An 18088-nucleotide genomic window follows, 5' to 3' on the forward strand; every position below is an offset into this window, starting at 1 on the left:
GGTGCACGAACACTCAGATCATTAATAGTTACTGTTCTACAAACGTGGAATATTTATTGATCAAGTGTCAACCACGCTTCCTGCCGAGTGAGTTTACCGTCATCGTTATCACGGCTGTGTACATCCTGCCGAGAGCGAACGTAAAGGACGCACAGGGAGAGTTACACAATGCTATCAAGCTGCACTCAAAACAGCCACCCCGAAGGCTTGGCATTTCAATCAAGTGAATCTCTGGTACAATCCAAAGTTTCACCAGCACACAACTGTACCTATTAGGGGGGAGAATGTACTGGACCATGTTTACACTAAAATGTGTGGTGCCTACAAAGCCATTCCCTGCCCCCACCTCGACTATTCAGATCACATCTCTGTGCTGCTAATCCTCTCATACAAACCGGTGCAGAAATGTACCGGCCACAAAGATCGACCACAAAACCGACCACAAAGATCATCAAGGTTTGGCCAGAGGGGGCAAGCTCAGCTCTTCAAGACTGTTTTGACTATATCAAATGTGTTCAAGGAGGCTGCTACACACAGCAGACACTCTGCCCTAGAGGAATATATGCAGCATCTGTCGCTGGATTCATCAGTAAGCGTGTGGATGATGATGTACTCACTAGGACGATCACTATGGTCCCATATGACAGAGTGGCACTCTCTTAATACTTATCCTATAATACTTTCACTTAATACTTATACAATGTTCATACATTACACCACTGTGGAATTTCGTTTGTTTTTTAGCTGTATGTATCACCATCTCCCCACTGCTGCTACACTTTATATATATTTCCTATTTATCTGGCTTGTTTAATTTTGTTTGATTCTGTGTACCTCATGGTATTATTGTCTGCATTTATTGACTGTATTATTTACTATTGTCTTTCAGTCCTCGTCAATGTCTACTACATGTTGCACAGTAGTTTCCTGAAGGAACTGTGTTTTGTTTTTGTCCATTGCAATGTGATGTGCTAAAAATGACAAAAAAAGCTGACTTTGACTTTGAACCTATATTTAAAAATAGTCAGTGTAGAAGAATGCATTGTTTTTCGCATTTTATCAGTGATTTATTTAACGGTAGGCAGAAATCACAATATTTTTTTTTGTTTGTTTGTTTGTTTTTTATTACTAACATTCACCAAGTTGGATTTTGTACCCAAAATCAGCTATCCTCAACTCTGACATGATCGGTCCAAAGCTGTGAAGCTTATTAAGCGACATCACAAACTGAGCTCATATGTCATTCCCTTTGAATCAGTTTTATTGCAAAAGTACTGAAGATGTCTCTGCTTAAAAAGGAAAACATGAAATAGGACACAAACAGTAATCTAAATAATCAGAATAATCAGAAGAGGCTAACCATTCAAATGCTCAAGATGACTTTAAGGTTTTTGTTAACCATCAGTCTCTCTCTCTCCAGAAGCGAAGACTAAGCTGGTCAGACGCAGACTCTGCTCCTACTCCAAAAGGTCAGAAGAAAGAAGAACAAAGCCACTGTTTGTCTGTTAGCTCTGTGCCAGCATCCCACATAGACCAATCTGACAAGATCACCGAGGAAAAATCAGGACCCAAGGGCCTCCATTGGGCTGAGCCAGGCCTGACATGGGTCCATGTCGCCCCAATCCTTTCTCCACCCAAGTCTTGTCCCTCTCTCAATGTGAGAGAAGGTGGAGACAAAGACATCAGAAATGGTTACTTTGTACTTACACCTCCTCCTCCGGGCAGCAGGGGCAGTCCGGCAACGCAGGACAACTCCATCTCCTCGACTACGCCCTGCTCCGAGCCAGTGACCTACCAAGTGCAGCCAGAGATGGTGACTCAGACAGAGGGCCGGAGTCAGTCTCCTCCAATCACAGAGGAGCTTTCAAGCTTATTACAAACGTAATGTGTCAGAAGCAAACACAGACAACAGAGAGACTTGTTTGGAAAACTTTTGAGGTATTTTTTTTAATGGTGATTCTTTTTTTAATTAATATTTTTATGAACATTTGGGCAGTGTAGCTTTTGCAATTTTGTGCTTTGAAAATTATAATCAAACGGCAGTGGAGGCCCATAAATATCAGCAGTAGTGTGACTTGCTGATTCAGCAGATTCAGCTGATCCTGTGTGTGTGTGTGCGTGTGTATGTGTGTGTGCGCGCGTGTGTATGTGTGTGTCCTTTTAGGACTTGGCTGTAGGCATGTGTCGCTATTACGTTACCTCATACCAACATTTCATCATGGTGGATGAAATCTTCAAATATTCAATAACAAAATTATTTTGTTATTTAGAAACAAAAATTAAGTAGCAGTGTTTATTAGGACATCAGAAATAAGAAGACCCATGCCCACAAATACACAGGACCCCACTTTTCCTGTCTGTAAAATGTAGGTTTCCTTATTTCAGATGGGAAATCATAAGAGGGAATGACAAAGGCAAAAAAATTTCCAATGACTACATAGAGTAGCAGTATTAGGAAATGTAGGCCCATGCAGGCTCAACTAACAAACAGTTATTCCAGTTATAACAAACTGCAAGAGGAGGCAGTTGTAATAAATTAGGTTGATTTTAATGCAGTTAAGAAGTAACATTGCTGGATAACCTTCTTTCGCTAGCTGCTCAGGGTCCAATGCATACATACGTACATAATGAGAAAAGCCTGGAAAGTCAGAATGTAAAGTTTAATTTAACAGCAGAAGAAGTAGCTGATCACATTGAGAGCTGATGTCGTACTAACAAGCGGCATTTATCAAGCAGAATATGAAAAAAATTATTTGTAAATTATTCCCATGAGAATTTGCACATGAAATGCAGTGAATGAAAATCCAATTCATTCAGAAAAAAAGTTTGTGTCCTATGAGAGCTCCAGTTCATTTGCATGCAAGGAGACTCTCTACTGTGAACCTTGATTGATAGTAATGGAATGAATTACTGAATTTTTATATAGCAGTTACATTATTAGGGTTAAACAACATATTCATTTCAATTATAGACACAAATTTTGTCTTTCACATTAATGCCTTGAAAGGAAGCAATCCTAAACAAATCTATAAATTAAGACAAATAAGGTTAGCCATTCAATTAGGACAAATTAAATGGCCCCCTATAAAAGGAGGAAAGGTTAGTATGTGTTTGTGGTAGCCGACACAATGAAATAGCTGAGCGCATGCTGAGTTTAGTACAGGGGTTCCTAAACTAACTCACTTTGAAATGTCAAAGACTGATTTTCTATGATAATATTTTGAGATGTTACTGGGAGACACATTCATACAAGGCGCATTTCAGTTACTAGTTATTTTAGTATTTTTCATTATAATGGCATGCTGCAGTAGCATAGTTTTGTAATAAAAATGGATCAATTTCCCTGGCCATCAACATCTGTTAAATATACTAAACAGACTGCATACTTATATACTATTCTAGTCCGTAATTGAATACTAACACTGTTGATGTTTGAATTTTAAAAACCTCTCATGTCGCCTTCAAACGGATTTGCCTACTGGATTTTCTGACAGCAGCAGGAAGTTTTAAATAGAGACAGAGCTTGTCGGTGTGTTTAACGTCACTGTGCGTAAAATCGCTAACCATTTTATAGTTTGGTTTGAAAACCTGTTCAACAGGAATGTTTTGGCTCTGACATGACATCTAGTGAATGTCACTTTTACATCTTCCAGATGTACAAAAGATACACAAAGACTATTTGAACAATGCACCTTGCATTGCCGCTGCGTCTGCAAGAATACACCTAATCACAGAATAACACAAATAACCACAAAATAACACACTTCCCACTAGACTGGCAAATCGGTGCAAGGAATGTTCCTTTGTTTTTTAGTCACCTACCTTACACCTACACTATGTTACTAACATAATAAATATGTTCAAATGTTACAGTAGTCCTATATTATAAATCTGGAGTAAACAAAAAAAATATATATATATATATATATATATATATATATATATATATATATATATATATATCACAGAAAATTCATAATGTCCATTATGGGGTCATTTGGGAACCTCTGTTTAGGAGGTGCTCTTTCACTGTTTAGTTGTCATTTTGTTTACAGCTCTCTCAGCTTTTTGCCTTTTGTGGTGTTTTGTGGGTGTCACTGAATGTAAATTCTACATATGTAAAATGTTACCCTTAGGGTCTTTCGCTATGAGGAAGTCATCAAACCAAATGCTGTGTAAGCAGGACTATTATGAAATTTTCGATTAGGTAAAAAAAGGGAGAAAAGAAAGGATCAGGCCAAGAGTTGGCATATGAAGCAAATGTTGTGCAAAAGGGATTATTAAGAAATGAGAAAGGATTCACAAAAAAGGATAAAAGCTGCAATAAGTGAGGAAGGGATTTAGAGGCCCAATAAAGGAAGGAAGAGTTGTCGTGATACAGAAAGGGCTAGGGCAAAGTCATATGCTGCATTCAAATAGAGGTCATAATTCCTGACATCCAACCAGGAAAAAACAATGGAAACAACTCAGAATTCCTACTTGTGACCTCGGGATAGTCTTCTCAACTACAGTTCAGCAAGTGATGTCAAATCAATGGCTGCGCACAGCATCAGCAATAAACAAAGTAGCACTTCTGACCTCTAAATGAGTTGTGCTGTATATACATGTATTTGCTTTAGATCTAACAACATGCAGACATATTCGCTTCTTAAATCTATAACATTGACAATTTTTTGTAGAGGAAAATATACATCACTCATCACAGTTAGCTGGTTAGCTTGTTGCTAACAAAAGACGAACATGGAGGCATGCATGGTTTTTCCCCACTTTGTAGATTGAATGCCCAGAGGTCGAAGATGGCATCATTCCAAGCTCAGACTTCACACTTCAGAGCTAAGTCGAATGCATCAATAGGTCTCATCTTGAAGCAAATGTTATGCACACAGAAGAATAAGTAAGAATAAGTGCAGTAGGTAGGGGTATGATACGGTTCTGGAAACCCAAGGTCAATGGGGTGAAAGGTCGAGTCAGGAGAACCAACATGGAGCAAATGGTGTGAAAAAGGGATCTGGTTTTCTCAAACCAGTCCCTGATGTTCTGTATCTCTGATGTTGATGATCCTTCAGGCAGCACACTAATAGCAGGCCTTCAGTGGTCTTGGATCTTGACGGTTGGTTTAGGGGCATTGAGGGCAAAAAATAGACCATTTGGGAAACACTGGAATAAATGGAGAGAAAAGAGAGGAATGATTGTACAGTTTCTGTATGTAGACAGCTAGAGGTAAGGGCAGGGTCAAAGGTCAGATCAGGTTTTCCATGTTCAAGCAAAGATTGAAGGAAAAAGAGATAAGTATAAATGGGGCAATAAGCTAGAAGGAGAAAAGGAAATCCAAGAGCAGTGGGGTGAGATTTCCACTATGATACAAATGGTGTGCAAATAGGATTATAAAAAAGAAACAGAAGAAGAAGCATTAAAAAAAATGCAAAAGGCCATTGTTTCTCAAATAAGTTCATGGGCACTCCAGCACACCTGTAGCAGATATTCAGTGGTTTTGAATTTTTGTTTTAAATGTGTTGGGACCTCCAATCATTTTTTTCCCCAAGAATCCTTTTGGTGAAATACTGCAGTATGCAAAAAGGGAGGAATGATTATTTAAGATGACAGCAAGACTAAAAGAAATGAAGGGTTGTACAGAGAGCTTGTGGTCTCCAGCAGCTCTTGAAGGCCAGCCCATATTCTTTATTTATTCATATGGTCATTAATGCTTTTTTACCTTAGTTTGGTTATTTATTTATGTGGCCCCTGATGGGGTTTTTTTGGGGGGGGGGGGGGGGGGGGTCTTGTACAGGTTTTTTGCAGAGGCTGACATTGTAGTGATATTAGTGTCTATATTAATGGAAAGAAAGCAAGGGAAACCTGTGCCTTTTCATAAAATAGGATATGTGCGTGCAATTTTTGATTGTGTTTTTTATTGCACCTAGGACATGCTTACTCCTACACACACCTGTTTCAGATGTCTGAGTCCACTAGAACTGTTTCAGCTTGATTTCATAAGTTATTTCTCAAACAAGAATCTATTATTCTTCACTAATGTAATACAAACAGGGATGGTAACAACGTATAGAGGACAGAGCCAATCCACCAACGGCACGAAATTCAGGATTCCCGATTCGAGACAGCAGACCCAGTCTCCATTTTTTAAATTTATTTATTTATTTTAAATTTTAATCCCTTTATGGAGCCTTTCCTTTGTCCTTGTGCAAATTTTTTAATAATTGTGTATAATTGTCTGCAAAAACAGTGTTGTCTGTGTTGATTATCATGGCATGTCGTATAACTGATAATTTACATGAGCCTAGTTGGAAGTATACCAAAGCGTACAACAAAGCAGAAATTTGAAAAATTGAAGCAACAATATACTCAAATGTATTTCTATTACTTATAAGCTAAATACAGATCTCTCTTAGTTTTTAATGATGCTTTCTTAAATTCTTCAATATTTACCAATTAGAGCATTTGAATAATTTATGGAATAAAAGCAGTTATTGGTAGTGGACTCTGAATTCACAGCATTGTATTGGTTTGAATGATGCAAAAATCGATGTGCTGCTACAGTCTTTGAAAAAAGATTTGTAATGCTTCTTAATGCAACCTATCTTCTCTGCTCTTTTTTTTTTTTTTTTTTTTTTTTTTTTTCTTTTAAACTTAATACATGATATGACGTTTTTAAACACAATAATGGTTTTGTAACAAATTATTGCACTTCTCATCTTTGTGTTTTCTCTTCTCCACAGTCCAGCTAATTTTGTCCTGTCTTTCTGCTATCTCTGTATTTTTATTGTTCTTTCTACTTTTTTCAATTTTAATAAACAATCCATTTGGAAATAATGTTTGCTAATATACGCTGTGTGATTCAGAGTGGATTGTGTATGTGAGGTTTTGTGTGTTTGTGCAATTTCCATTTAAACACCAGCCTCATGGGGACTAAAGACAGTGTGGGGACAAGTCCTGCTTCTGATAAGGAACATGTAATGAAACATATACAGGAAAGATTGGAGAGGAGCTAAAACATGTATGTGCGAAGTACGTTTCTAACATAATTTCTGCACAACTAATACACACAATACATCATATCTTCAAAAAAATTTCACTTGCCTGTGAATTTAAAATTAAAAGTAGCCTGCCCCCATTTCTCACACAAAAAATAATATGCATAGCAACTCATATCGATAGGTCTCTTTTGTTTGGTTGAGAATAAAGGTAGAGATAATCAGCTGTGTTAACAGTAAAGGTATTCGTATAATTATCTGAACTAACAAGTGCATGGTATGGAGTTGTTGGTGTGCAAGAGTTGTGCATGTGACAGTTATTTTATTTTATCTTTTATGTAAGCTTCACTGAATGCAAATAATAAGTAATGTAGGTCTAATACAATTCAGTTCAATTCAATTCAATTTTATTTGATAGCGCTTTTAACAATGGACATTGTCACAAAGCAGCTTTATAGAAATAAATACATTCAAATTAAATTAAATCAAAATAAATTGTAAATATGTGAATTTATTCCTATTGAGCAAGCCAGAGGCAACAGTGGCAAGGAAAACCTCCCTGAGACGATATGAGGAAGAAACCTTGAGAGGAACCAGGCTCAAAAGGGAACCCATCCTCATCTGGGTGATAACGGATACTGCAATTATAAATAAATCCCTTCTATAACTGTGTACTACTTGGACAAATAGTGCAATTGTGCAACCAGTAAATTCATTACAGTTTTCACATGAAGCCTGGTTTGTTGAACCTATCCACTGTTCACTGATGGAGACCTGAGTGCAAAACAACTCGTGGCAACCGCAGCCCCAAAACCACCACAGCAATCGCAGTCCCAAGCCATCACAGAACAACTCCCCATGTGAGATCCCCAAGCCATCTCCATGGCCCCCAACCAGCACCATCCCCAGCAATCCCAATGATCTTCAGGCCGTCCACGTGGAGCCACCCCCAGCAGCAGCGAACGATCTCCAAATGGTGAGAATTCCAACCAGAAGTAGGGAATCAGGATGGATCAGGCAGGTCTGGAGAGCAGAAGGGGTCAGGATCACTGGTTTCTCAAGAGCTGCATGTGTAGCTCAACAGAGAAAGAGACAGAGAGAGAGAGGGAGAGATTGTTAGGTCAGCTTGTCCCATAATGGACAATGTACTTTGCGTGCAGAGTGCAAGCAGGGACTCCTGCAAGGCTAGCTATGACAGCATAACTAAAAGGGAACTCCAGAAGGTGACACAGACATGAGGGCACCCTGGGACATTAAGCGGCCAGCCACTCCACTGTTAACAAACCTGAGTGAACACGAGAGTTTGGGGGGCGACACCATCCAAACATCCCAGTTCACCACAGCACTCTATGCCTTTGAACCCTCCAGATCTGCTCCTTTACCTAAGAAAAAAATATTCACAAAGGGCTTGACTAAACAACTATGTTTTCAGCCTAGACTTAAACACTGAGACTGTGTCTGAGCCCCGAACACTAATTGGAAGGCTGTTCCATAACTGTGGGGCTTTGTAAGAGAAAGGTACCAACGAGGTACCAACAAATAGCCTGCACCTTTTGAAGACTGATGCCAATCCATCCGGGCACTCAGTAGGGCAGTGGGTAGGTTGGCTTCATCCCAGTTGCAGATTTTCAAGTCTCTAGACTAGGATTTTGGCTCATGTGGTGAAAGGCAATATGTATCCCATTGGGTCATACTGCTGGTTTGTGTTCTGAAAATACTGCTCACGGTAGTCTGATGCATGACTAGAGGGCAGAATTTGCAGTGGAGTGTAGCTTCAGACATAAGGTCATTTCTTGAGGTTCTGCTGGAGTTTAGGAAAGCCATTTCTCACTGCTCGCAGATTTAGCTTACTTAGGTAGATGCCTGATCACTTCTAGGGAACTGCTGACCCACTGGTGACACAAGACCTATCAAGGCTAATGTAAGTAAGTCAGTGGTTGTGGCAGGGGGTGGTTGAGCACAGGATTGTGAATGGACAGCTGAGTCGGGGGCAAAATGAGTAGTAATGAATGGGCGTACAGCTGTTTGTGATTAGCAGTGAGGCGTGCCCTATTTATATGCTCTGTTTTAGCAAGGAGAGGCTGAAAAGCCAAACAAGATAGCTGGTGCTGAACTGATGAAAACCAGTGATGATGACTACAGTGTACTACTAAGCCTGTGTGTGTGAGAGAGCGTGATTTCTTTTGTTTATTTTGACTGTGCCATGCCAGAAGCACCAAGAAAAAAGTCAAATAAATACAGCACTGCAAGGTCTGCTTTCTGTCTCCTCAATTCCTTCATAACTTCAAGGAGTCACAGCCATCTTACAATAAGCCAACCTCCTAGGCTTCCAATTCAGTTATGGAGAAATAGAATCCTATGGGAGGAATATGGGGGAATAGCATTGGTTTTTCAGCCAAAACAAGCTAAAATTTTCTGCCAGGTTTACAAACATTATTCCTCTCTTCGTACTTGTGTGCTTATGTTGGACACCTTCTGAAATTCAAAGTGCATTCCTGACACAGCTCATTTGCATTTAGTGATGTCCACAGTAGCATCGCGTGTATTTGTGCAAGTTACTTCTTACTGTTAACGTAAGCGAAACAGCCAACTTCATTGGATGTCCGGCTCTCTGCGAGCTATGAAGCTGACTGAACTGCATCAGGAAGCGTATCCACAGACAGATCAACCTGCACGTATGCATAAATACATACTCAAACACACTGCATTGCCATTCACCTAGAGCAGAGTCACCACTGAACAAACTCCACACACAAGATCGGTCATAGGCATGTGAGTTCATGCTTGCAAAATAGGGCAGATAGCACTATGATAGCATTATGCTGGTATGCTGTTGAGTTTGAAAAGGTGTGGAGGTTGGCATCACGTGCCTCGGAGGAAGCACATGCTAACCCCACCCTCCCAGGTTGCTAGATGTCAGGTGATAGGGGAGAGTTAACTAGACTGTGGGAATCGGCAAGACCAAATTGGGGAGAAAATGGGGGAACCGCCCAATCAAATTTTTTGTGACTTAGTGCACATGCATTTTGTAATGGGGATCTTTGCAGGTTTTTTTTTTAGTTGGAATGTATGGTTTTTACCATAGGCACTCTGCCTTGCTAGCTTTTTCTCTCATCTTCTATCTTCATTATAACCTGCCCTGGTCTTCACCAAACCTATTACCAAAGAGCAAAGGGAAGTCCTTCAAGGTCTTATTGTCACAGCTTGTTGTACAAAAATGTGTGCATTTATAACTGAGACATCTACAAGGTGCCATAAGAGCCTGTAACACCATTTTCTGCCTTCGTGGCTGGTAGCATACAGTGATTTAAGCATGTCTGCCTGGTCCAAACAGCCCATGTGCATGATGTAGTCAGCAACAGATTTTGGGCATGGCATCTGAATTTGCATTCCATCCTTCTTTTTCCTTGTGACCTCAGTGAAGGATGCAGGAATATGGATGGTTGACAGGGGAGTTACAGCATATTTATCTTCACACCTGACAAAGGAAATTCTATCAGAAATCACAGTGAAGTCCGACTGTCTCCTCTGGAGGTCCTTTTTGGTTTTCATGGCTGGCTGGTGCTTTCTATGGGGCTTTAGGCTAAAGATCATGTTTAAACTGATTGTCGTCCCCTCGCTGTTTTTTAGGGAGTGCATATAATTTGCACAACATACTCTTTTGTCAGTTTGTCATTTTCCCTGTTATTTTTCCTTTGGTACATATATGTTTATCTATGTTTATCTGACTTCTTGAAGGAGTTGTGGTTTCTATGTCTATCATTTTCATTGTTTCATTATATGTAAATATATATATATATATATATATATATATATATGTTACATATTTTTTAATTAGGATTGTGTCTCTTAATCCTATTGGAGGAATCCTAATTTATATATATACCAGACCTATTGGAGGAGGCATTGGTTCTACGTTTATCTGACTTTTTGTAGGAGGTGTGGCTTCTATGTCTATCATTTTCTAGTGGAGGTGTGTGTCTTCTTGTCTTTCAGGCAGATTAAAGGACCTGTAGCTTCTGCATCTATCAGTCTTAATGGAAAAGGTGTGGCTTCTGTCTCTATCAGTCTCCATTGTAGAGCTTCTGTTTCTATTGTCACTTGAGGCACAGGAGGTGTGGCTTCTGTAGCTATCAGTCTTCCTGGAGGAAGCATGACTTCTGTGACTCAATCAGTCCATTTTGAGGAGTTGTTTCAGTTTATCAGTCCTAATGAAACAGGTGTGGCTTTTTTTTAATCTATCAGTCCTTTTGGAGGAGATGGCTTCTATGTCTTTCTGTCCTATTAGAGGAGGCATGGCTTCTATGTCTATCTGTCTCAATTGGAGCAGAGAGGTGTACCATAAAGTAGAATTAGTGTGCTAAATTTGGGTTAGACTCTGGTTTATTTGTGCCATAAAAATAGGTCTCTTTTCAGTTGGGTAGACCACTGTGGTAAGTTACTATATGTAGTTAATCTGCTCTAGGCTTTTTTGTTTGAGTTTTACTGAAATAGGCATGACTTTCTATTAAAAAATGCATAGATTTTGTATCAAGAACTCTGAATGGTAGAGGCTTGGCTTCTGTGTGTGTCTGTTCTGTTTGTTGAAGCATGGTTTCTATCAATCTTAATGGAGGTTGTTTGGTTTCTGTGTACGTCAGTCCCATTTTCCAAAGCATAGCCTCGGGGTCTATTGGTCCTGTTAGAGGAGGCGTGGCTTCTTTGCCTATCAGTCCTATTGGAACAGGTGTAGCTTTGTTTGCATGTCTATTGGACGTTCTATTGGAGGAGACATGAGTTACTAGAATAGGCATGACTTCTTTGTGCTGAAGCATACCGTTCTGGTGTCAAAGCTTTGCTGCGGGGCATTCTTCAGGTCAGTGGAAATAACAGGTTATCGCTTCTCAGGCGTTTGGCTAAGATCAAGTGTACGATCTGTTCTTATCAGTTTAATATCTGATACGTCCTCCATTCAAGGACTTTATAGTAAACCGATTTTTAGAGCAGGGAGCTGGAAGAGGGGCTTGCTCCGTCTTCTCCACGCATCGACATGCTAATGCAGTACCTCCGGGAACGGTACACCTTTTCAAAATATTAAAAATGAGTAAGTGACTGAAAAAATAAATAAATAGCCAGCTGAGAGCCTTGCTTTTTGTCCACATCCCTGGCTGGCAAGTCAACTGCAACCTCCCATTGTCTACCTTGGTTCTTTCTCTGGGAACACCGCAAAGACCAGAACAATAGGAACAGCTAGAGTGAAGTACGAGACAGAATTGATGCTGAAAAACTAGTCCATGCATTTATCACGTCCAGATTAGATTACTGTAATGCTTTACTATCTGGATGTTCGTCTAGATGCATAAATAAGCTTCAGATAGTTCAGAACGCAGCAGCAAGGGTCCTTACTAGGACTAGGAAGTATGAGCATATCACGCGAGTCTTATCTACATTACACTGGCTCCCAGTAAGATTCCGCATCGATTTTAAAATATTACTCCTAACCTATAAAGCATTAAACGGTCTCGCTCTGCAGTATTTAAGCGATATGTTAGTACCTTACGTTCCGCCGCGCCTACTTCGCTTTAAGGATGCAGGCTGTCTATCAGTACCACGCATTGCCAAAACCACGGCAGGGGGCAGAGCTGTCTCTTACCAAGCCCCAAAATTATGGAATAGCCTCCCAGTTAATGTACGTGAAGCAGACACGGTCTCAGTGTTTAAGTCGAGGTTGAAGACTTATTTATTTAACCTAGCATTTAGCGACTAGTGTTTTTATCAAAGGAGTAGATCTGGGGGACTCGTGGATGTTGAGTTTTTTCTCCACACGGTGACTGTGAATGTACCTAACCACTTTCCTTCTCCTTCTGCAGAGCTACACTCCTGAGCTACGGGTGATCCAGACCCCCCTACGCTCTGGACCAGATGAGCATCACTCCTGAGCTGCTGGTAATCCAGACCTCCCCCCCCTTCACTCTGGACCTGTCCACCGGCAATGCTTGATACTGCCACGAAAACGCTTCAGCTGTTTTCCATGGACTACACCAACACACATTGTACTCACACACACGCACACTACAGTGTAAACCCATATGAGGATGGGTTCTCTGTTGAGTCTGGTTCCTCTCAAGGTTTCTTCCTATCACCATCTCAGGGAGTTTTTCCTTGCCACGATCGCCCTGCTTGCTCATCAGAAACGGCACACACACACACTTCACTTTACTTTTGTTTGTGTAAAGCTGCTTTGAGACAATGACCTTTGTAAAAAAGTGCTATACAAATAAAAATTGAATTGAACTCCAGACCCACAGCCAGTTCCAACATGGCTTAAACAGTCAGTGAGCAAGTGCATGAATGGTAAAGAATGGGAAAGAATAGCAATGAATTGGAACGAATGGCTATCTCTATAAGTGACTGGGAACTAGTAATCTGGCTCAGGGTAAGGTACCTTGAGCACCCTGCCTCCACCCTGATATCTTTTATAGCTCCTGCCAAAGAAAAAAGGCAAAGTACCCTATGGTACTTTAAAAAAAAAAAAAAAAAAAAAAAAAACAGATGTAAATTGTAATTGGTTCAGCACTGCTCAGTGGAAAAAGGAGGGGGCAAAATAGGTCTTAATGCAATCTGTAGCCCATATCTGACTCTAAACAAATCCTACATCTATAGCTGCTGCTCTGCCTTTTTGCAATAGCTATCAAAGCCATCAAGGTGTACGAGGTCGGCACAAGCCACCTCACCCTGGGCCAGCTTTCTAGCTTTCCAAAAGAGTTTCGGAGGCCTGGGCCTTCTTGTTTTGTAGCTCAGGTTTCTCTTTATTCACACGTAAATCTTTCACCTTTTACTAAAGATTTCTGTGGGGTGGAATGTTGATGAGTTCTACTTATTTATCTAGGCTGTCCTGTTGCAAAGCTGGCCGTTTCGTGGTTTGGCCTAAGAGATGGCCAAGGCTCTGTTGGGGATGGAGTCTAAGTGAGGGAATCTATGAATAAATAAATAATTAAACAGGTAAGAGCCTTACTTTTTTCCCCCACGTCCAAGGCTGGCAAATCAACCGCTACCACCCATTGTCTACATTGGTTCTTTCTCTAGGAACACCGCAAAGACCAGAACAATAGGGACGGCTAGAGTGAAGTACAAGACAGAACACCAGACCCACAGCTAGTTCCAACATGGCTTAAACAGTCAGTGACTGAGTGAATGAATGAATGGGAACGAATGGCTATCTCTATAAGTGATTAGGAGCTAGTAATCTGGCTCAGGGCAAAGACCAGAACAATAGGAACAGCTAGAGTGAAGTAAGTGACAGAACTCCAGACCCACAGCCAGTTCCAACACGGCTTAAACAGTCAGTCAGTCAGTGACTGAGTGAATAAATGAATGAATGGGGACGAATGGCTATCTCTATAAGTGATTGGGAACTAGTAATCTGGCTCAGGGTAAGGTACCTTGAGCACCCTGCCTCCACCCTGATATCTTTTATAGCTCCTGCCAAAGAAAAAAGGCAAAGTACCCTATGGTACTTTAAAAAAAAAAAAAAAAAAAAAAAAAACAGATGTAAATTGTAATTGGTTCAGCACTGCTCAGTGGAAAAAGGAGGGGGCAAAATAGGTCTTAATGCAATCTGTAGCCCATATCTGACTCTAAACAAATCCTACATCTATAGCTGCTGCTCTGCCTTTTTGCAATAGCTATCAAAGCCATCAAGGTGTACGAGGTCGGCACAAGCCACCTCACCCTGGGCCAGCTTTCTAGCTTTCCAAAAGAGTTTCGGAGGCCTGGGCCTTCTTGGATTGCAGCTCAGGTTTCTCTTTATTCACACGTAAATCTTTCACCTTTTGCTAAAGATTTCTGTGGGGTGGAATGTTGATGAGTTCTACTTATTTATCTGGGCTGTCCTGTTGCAAAGCTGGCCTAAGAGATGGCCAAGGCTCTGTTGGGGATGGAGTCTAAGTGGGGGAATCTATGAATAAATAAATAATTAAACAGGTAAGAGCCTTACTTTTTTTCCCCCACGTCCAAGGCTGGCAAATCAACCGCTACCACCCATTGTCTACATTGGTTCTTTCTCTAGGAACACCGCAAAGACCAGAACAATAGGAACAGCTAGAGTGAAGTAAGTGACAGAACTCCAGACCCACAGCCAGTTCCAACATGGCTTAAACAGTCAGTCAGTCAGTGATTGAGTGAATGAATGAATGAATGGGAACGAATGGCTATCTCTATAAGTGATTGGGAGCTAGTAATCTGGCTCAGGGCAAAGACCAGAACAATAGGAACAGCTAGAGTGAAGTAAGTGACAGAACTCCAGACCCACAGCCAGTTCCAACATGGCTTAAACAATCAGTCAGTCAGTGATTGAGTGAATGAATGAATGAATGGGAACGAATGGCTATCTCTGTAAGTGATTGGGAGCTAGTAATCTGGCTCAGGGCAAAGACCAGAACAATAGGAACAGCTAGAGTGAAGTAAGTGACAGAACTCCAGACCCACAGCCAGTTCCAACATGGCTTAAACAGTCAGTCAGTCAGTGACTGAGTGAATGAATGAATGAATGAATGGGAACGAATGGCTATCTCTATAAGTGATTGGGAACTAGTAATCTGGCTCAGGGTAAGGTACCTTGAGCACCCTGCCTCCACCCTGATATCTTTTATAGCTCCTGCCAAAGAAAAAAGGCAAAGCACCCTATGGTTCTTTCTCTAGGAACACCGCAAAGACCAGAACAATAGGAACAGCTAGAGTGAAGTAAGTGACAGAACTCCAGACCCACAGCCAGTTCCAACACGGCTTAAACAGTCAGTCAGTCAGTGACTGAGTGAATAAATGAATGAATGGGAACGAATGGCTATCTCTATAAGTGACTGGGAACTAGTAATCTGGCTCAGGGTAAGGTACCTTGAGCACCCTGCCTCCACCCTGATATCTTTTATAGCTCCTGCCAATGAAAAAAGGCAAAGTACCCTATGGTGCTTTAAAAAAAAAAAAAAAAAAAAAAAAACAGATGTAAATTGTAATTGGTTCAGCACTGCTCAGTGGAAAAAGGAGGGGGCAAAATAGGTCTTAATGCAATCTGTAGCCCATATCTGACTCTAAACAAATCCTACATCTATAGCTGCTGCTCTGCCTTTTTGCAATAGCTATCAAAGCCATCAAGGTGTACGAGGTCGGCACAAGCCACCTCACCCTGGGCCAGCTTTCTAGCTTTCCAAAAGAGTTTCGGAGGCCTGGGCCTTCTTGGTTTGCAGCTCAGGTTTCTCTTTATTCACACGTAAATCTTTCACCTTTTACTAAAGATTTCTGTGGGGTGGAATGTTGATGAGTTCTACTTATTTATCTGGGCTGTCCTGTTGCAAAGCTGGCCTAAGAGATGGCCAAGGCTCTGTTGGGGATGGAATCTAAGTGGGGGAATCTATGAATAAATAAATGATTAAACAGGTAAGAGCCTTACTTTTTTTCCCCCACGTCCAAGGCTGGCAAATCAACCGCTACCACCCATTGTCTACATTGGTTCTTTCTCTAGGAACACCGCAAAGACCAGAACAATAGGAACAGCTAGAGTGAAGTAAGTGACAGAACTCCGGACCCACAGCCAGTTCCAACATGGCTTAAACAGTCAGTCAGTCAGTGACTGAGTGAATGAATGAATGAATGGGAACGAATGGCTATCTCTATAAGTGATTGGGAGCTAGTAATCTGGCTCAGGGCAAAGACCAGAACAATAGGAACAGCTAGAGTGAAGTAAGTGACAGAACTCCGGACCCACAGCCAGTTCCAACATGGCTTAAACAGTCAGTGACTGAGTGAATGAATGAATGGGAACGAATGGCTATCTCTATAAGTGATTAGGAGCTAGTAATCTGGCTCAGGGCAAAGACCAGAACAATAGGAACAGCTAGAGTGAAGTAAGTGACAGAACTCCAGACCCACAGCCAGTTCCAACACGGCTTAAACAGTCAGTCAGTCAGTCAGTGACTGAGTGAATAAATGAATGAATGGGAACGAATGGCTATCTCTATAAGTGACTGGGAACTAGTAATCTGGCTCAGGGTAAGGTACCGTGAGCACCCTGCCTCCACCCTGATATCTTTTATAGCTCCTGCCAATGAAAAAAGGCAAAGTACCCTATGGTACTTTAAAAAAAAAAAAAAACAAAAAAAAAACAGATGTAAATTGTAATTGGTTCAGCACTGCTCAGTGGAAAAAGGAGGGGGCAAAATAGGTCTTAATGCAATCTGTAGCCCATATCTGACTCTAAACAAATCCTACATCTATAGCTGCTGCTCTGCCTTTTTGCAATAGCTATCAAAGCCATCAAGGTGTACGAGGTCGGCACAAGCCACCTCACCCTGGGCCAGCTTTCTAGCTTTCCAAAAGAGTTTCGGAGGCCTGGGCCTTCTTGGTTTGCAGCTCAGGTTTCTCTTTATTCACACGTAAATCTTTCACCTTTTACTAAAGATTTCTGTGGGGTGGAATGTTGATGAGTTCTACTTATTTATCTGGGCTGTCCTGTTGCAAAGCTGGCCTAAGAGATGGCCAAGGCTCTGTTGGGGATGGAGTCTAAGTGGGGGAATCTATGAATAAATAAATAATTAAACAGGTAAGAGCCTTACTTTTTTCCCCCACGTCCAAGGCTGGCAAATCAACCGCTACCACCCATTGTCTACATTGGTTCTTTCTCTAGGAACACCGCAAAGACCAGAACAATAGGAACAGCTAGAGTGAAGTAAGTGACAGAACTCCGGACCCACAGCCAGTTCCAACATGGCTTAAACAGTCAGTGACTGAGTGAATGAATGAATGAATGGGAACGAATGGCTATCTCTATAAGTGATTGGGAGCTAGTAATCTGGCTCAGGGCAAAGACCAGAACAATAGGAACAGCTAGAGTGAAGTAAGTGACAGAACTCCAGACCCACAGCCCGTTCCAACACGGCTTAAACAGTCAGTCAGTCAGTGACTGAGTAAATAAATGAATGAATGGGAACGAATGGCTATCTCTATAAGTGATTGGGAACTAGTAATCTGGCTCAGGGTAAGGTACCTTGAGCACCCTGCCTCCACCCTGATATCTTTTATAGCTCCTGCCAATGAAAAAAGGCAAAGTACCCTATGGTACTTTAAAA

At 41.1% G+C, this 18088-nt stretch overlaps 1 protein-coding gene and 5 non-coding genes across 10 annotated transcripts in view; all 6 read left to right on the top strand.

Annotated features, from left to right (window-relative positions):
- The window catches only part of ciarta (circadian associated repressor of transcription a), a 29113-nt gene extending 15931 nt beyond the window's left edge, over positions 1-13182 (top strand). For 4 of the 5 annotated variants that reach the window (XM_053236012.1, XM_026947304.3, XM_034306507.2 and 1 more), the window contains one exon: positions 1421-6840. In XM_053236012.1, coding sequence (XP_053091987.1) covers positions 1421-1885 — 465 coding nt within the window. In that variant the 3' untranslated portion in view covers positions 1886-6840. Of the gene's footprint in view, positions 1-1420; positions 6841-12838 lie in introns of those variants that run through there. The other variant, XR_008302156.1, reaches the window with a different exon arrangement.
- LOC113547091 (U2 spliceosomal RNA) lies at positions 11865-12055 on the top strand. The gene has a single exon (XR_003404778.3). It is a non-coding gene; the product is annotated as a U2 spliceosomal RNA (small nuclear RNA).
- Positions 13183-13761: 579 nt separating the features above from the next.
- LOC117598615 (U5 spliceosomal RNA) lies at positions 13762-13876 on the top strand. Its single transcript, XR_004579249.2, has one exon. It is a non-coding gene; the product is annotated as a U5 spliceosomal RNA (small nuclear RNA).
- Positions 13877-14758: 882 nt separating this feature from the next.
- LOC117598617 (U5 spliceosomal RNA) lies at positions 14759-14872 on the top strand. The gene has a single exon (XR_004579251.2). It is a non-coding gene; the product is annotated as a U5 spliceosomal RNA (small nuclear RNA).
- Positions 14873-16207: 1335 nt separating this feature from the next.
- Positions 16208-16321, top strand: LOC128320799 (U5 spliceosomal RNA). Its single transcript, XR_008304389.1, has one exon. It is a non-coding gene; the product is annotated as a U5 spliceosomal RNA (small nuclear RNA).
- A 1048-nt stretch (positions 16322-17369) lies between these two features.
- On the top strand, positions 17370-17483 carry LOC128320800 (U5 spliceosomal RNA). The gene has a single exon (XR_008304390.1). It is a non-coding gene; the product is annotated as a U5 spliceosomal RNA (small nuclear RNA).
- The last annotated feature ends 605 nt before the right edge of the window (positions 17484-18088 follow it).

Source organism: Pangasianodon hypophthalmus, chromosome 1 (genome assembly GCF_027358585.1).
Source record: "Pangasianodon hypophthalmus isolate fPanHyp1 chromosome 1, fPanHyp1.pri, whole genome shotgun sequence".
Taxonomy (NCBI): Eukaryota; Metazoa; Chordata; class Actinopteri; order Siluriformes; family Pangasiidae; genus Pangasianodon; species Pangasianodon hypophthalmus.